The sequence below is a fragment of the Salvelinus sp. IW2-2015 genome, unplaced genomic scaffold (genome assembly GCF_002910315.2).
Source record: "Salvelinus sp. IW2-2015 unplaced genomic scaffold, ASM291031v2 Un_scaffold2116, whole genome shotgun sequence".
In the NCBI taxonomy this organism is placed as follows: Eukaryota; Metazoa; Chordata; class Actinopteri; order Salmoniformes; family Salmonidae; genus Salvelinus; species Salvelinus sp. IW2-2015.
This window is the reverse complement of record NW_019943453.1, coordinates 17,111-19,447: the sequence shown is the minus strand read 5'-3', so window position 1 is coordinate 19,447 and position 2,337 is coordinate 17,111. Positions and strand designations below refer to the sequence as shown.

Genomic DNA, 2,337 nt, shown 5'->3' with positions numbered 1-2,337 from the left:
GTGTCGATGATCAGCATTCCTGGGATTTTAATGGCCTCGTTGTTGAACTGCAAAGGAAACAATGAAATGATTAAAGATCCATTAAACACCAGCTATCTATTCAAATCCAATGCCCTACATACACTGAGTGTACAAAATATTAGGAACACCTGCTCTTTCCATGACAGATTGACCAGGTGAACCCAGGTGAAAGCTATGATCCCTTATTGATGTCACATGTTAAATCCAATTCAATCAGTGTAGATGAAGGGGAGGAGACAGTTTAAAGAAGGATTTTTGAGCATTGAGACATGGATTGTATATGTGTGCCATTCAGAGGGTGAATGGACAAGACAAAACATTGAAGTGCCTTTGAACGGGGTATGGTAGGTAGTAGGTGTCAGGCACACCGGTTTGAGTGTGTCAAGAACTGCAACGCTGCAGTGTTTTTCACATTCAACAGTTTCCTGTGTGTATCAAGAATGGTCCACCACCCAAAGGCCATACAGTCAACTTGACAACTGTGAAGCATAGGAGTCAACATTGGCCAGCATTCCTGTGGAACGCTTTTGACACTGTAGAGTCCATGCCATGACAAATTGAGACTGTTCTGAGGGCAAAAGGGGGTACAACTTAATATTAGGAAGGTGTTCCTAATGTTTTGTACACTCAGTGTACGGTCARTGTTCAGTGTATGACTGGGTCTGAGCTGAAGGGAGAGGCGCAGCAGTACTCACGTTCTTCACCATCTTGGTCTGCTCTACGATGGCCTCCAGCGGTACGTTAGTGGCTCCGATCTGTTGGGTGATCCCTCCTGCCTCTCCGTCCTGTACGTGTGTATGCCTCAGCTTGTCCAGGATCTTGGTCTTGCCTGTGTCTACGTGGCCCAGTACACAGACGACGGGGGAGCGGAGCTTGTCCAGGTTTATGTTCTTTATGTTCTCTGCTCGCCGTTTCTACACAGGAGGAACACAGAGAGAACAACATTAGACTTCTCTACCGTTTAACAATGTTGACGGGATGTGTGTGTGTGTGTGTGTGTGTGTGTGTGTATATGTGTGAGACTACCTCAATACGCTTCTTGGCCTTGTTGTAGATCCGCTCCTCTTTAGTGCGATCGTCATCGGAGTCGCTGTCACTACTGGACGCTGAGCTCTCCTTCCCTCCCTTCCTCTTAGTGGCTGGGGCCTGCTGCGGTGTGRGAGGCTGACTCTCCTTCTCCTCTTCCTCCTCCTCACTCTCCTCCTCTTCGTCATCCTCTTCCTCCTCGTCCTCWTCCTCGTCGTCCTCCTCTTCCTCCGGCTGTGACYAGGGTTTCTGTTGGGGCTGCTTTGGCGTCTCTGGCTTCACTTCAATGTGGACCGTCTTCAGCTCTGTAGAGGGAGAAGAGACATTGTGAGGAGAAAATATTGCTAAATATATATTGCTAAAACCTGAAGTCTGTCCTGTCCTACCTTTGTCCTGATCGATGGTCTCAGCGATAGCCTCCCAGTCATCAACTGCAGACTCAGCTTTCTGCTCTACCTCTAGGGGGAGGGACAGGAAGACATGACACAAAATGTGACTGAGGCAATGAAAGTTGTCTGGCGTTACACCCAGATCTGGACAACAAGCGGAGGACATTAAGGCAGGCTCCGTCTCCAAGATCTATGGTCCATTTTACCTGCTGCTACTTCAGGAGTTTCCACCGCCATCGGTGAGATGATTGGCTCTGCCGTCTCCGACGTGGGTGACATGACCTCTGAGATCTCTGACCGGGGAAGAGGAGGAATGAGGGATGAGGCACAAACAAATAGATAGATGATTTTGCAGTTGGACATGTTGATGTGGATTGGAAGAGGGTGTTACCTTCAGGGGTCTGTGCTTGTTGGGGCTTCTTTTTCCTCTTGTCTCCGTACACTGGCTTCTTCTTTGGCACCGAGTCGTCTTTGGATGGCACTTCAATACCCTGGGCCTTCAGGAGTTCAAGTGTGGCCTCAGCCCTGGCCCGGGCCTCTTTCTGGGCTTTGGTCAGCAGTTTGCCCTCCTTCTTCAGCCTCTCCTTCCTCTCTTTCTCCTTCTGTTTCTTCTTCTCCTTGCGCTCCTGTTCCAGACGCTCCTGTAGGTGTTACATTGAAGAGGTCAGTTGGTAAGAGGTCAGTGTGTGTGTGTGTGTGTGTGTGTGTATACACACAGTGTGTGTATATGTGTGTGTGCTTAACCTGCTCCAGTCTCTGAGCCTCCTGCTCTTCCAGGCGACGCAGGTTCTCTTCTTCCTCCTTCTTGGCGCGCTCCTCTTCCTCCTTCATGTGAGCCAGAGCCTCCTGCATGGCCTTCACTGTGGCCTTGCTGGGTCCCTTCTTCTTCTCCTCTTTCTCC

The 2,337-nt window shown here is 49.6% G+C and overlaps 1 protein-coding gene across 1 annotated transcript in view; it reads right to left on the bottom strand.

The window, feature by feature from the left end:
• LOC112072994 (eukaryotic translation initiation factor 5B-like) overlaps positions 1–2,337 on the bottom strand; it is a 21,021-nt gene that overhangs the window by 10,120 nt on the left and 8,564 nt on the right. The window contains 7 exon segments of the mRNA XM_070440008.1: positions 16–47; positions 717–935; positions 1,048–1,352; positions 1,434–1,505; positions 1,643–1,729; positions 1,828–2,077; positions 2,181–2,333. Of these exon segments, the coding sequence (XP_070296109.1) occupies positions 16–47; positions 717–935; positions 1,048–1,352; positions 1,434–1,505; positions 1,643–1,729; positions 1,828–2,077; positions 2,181–2,333 (1,118 nt within the window).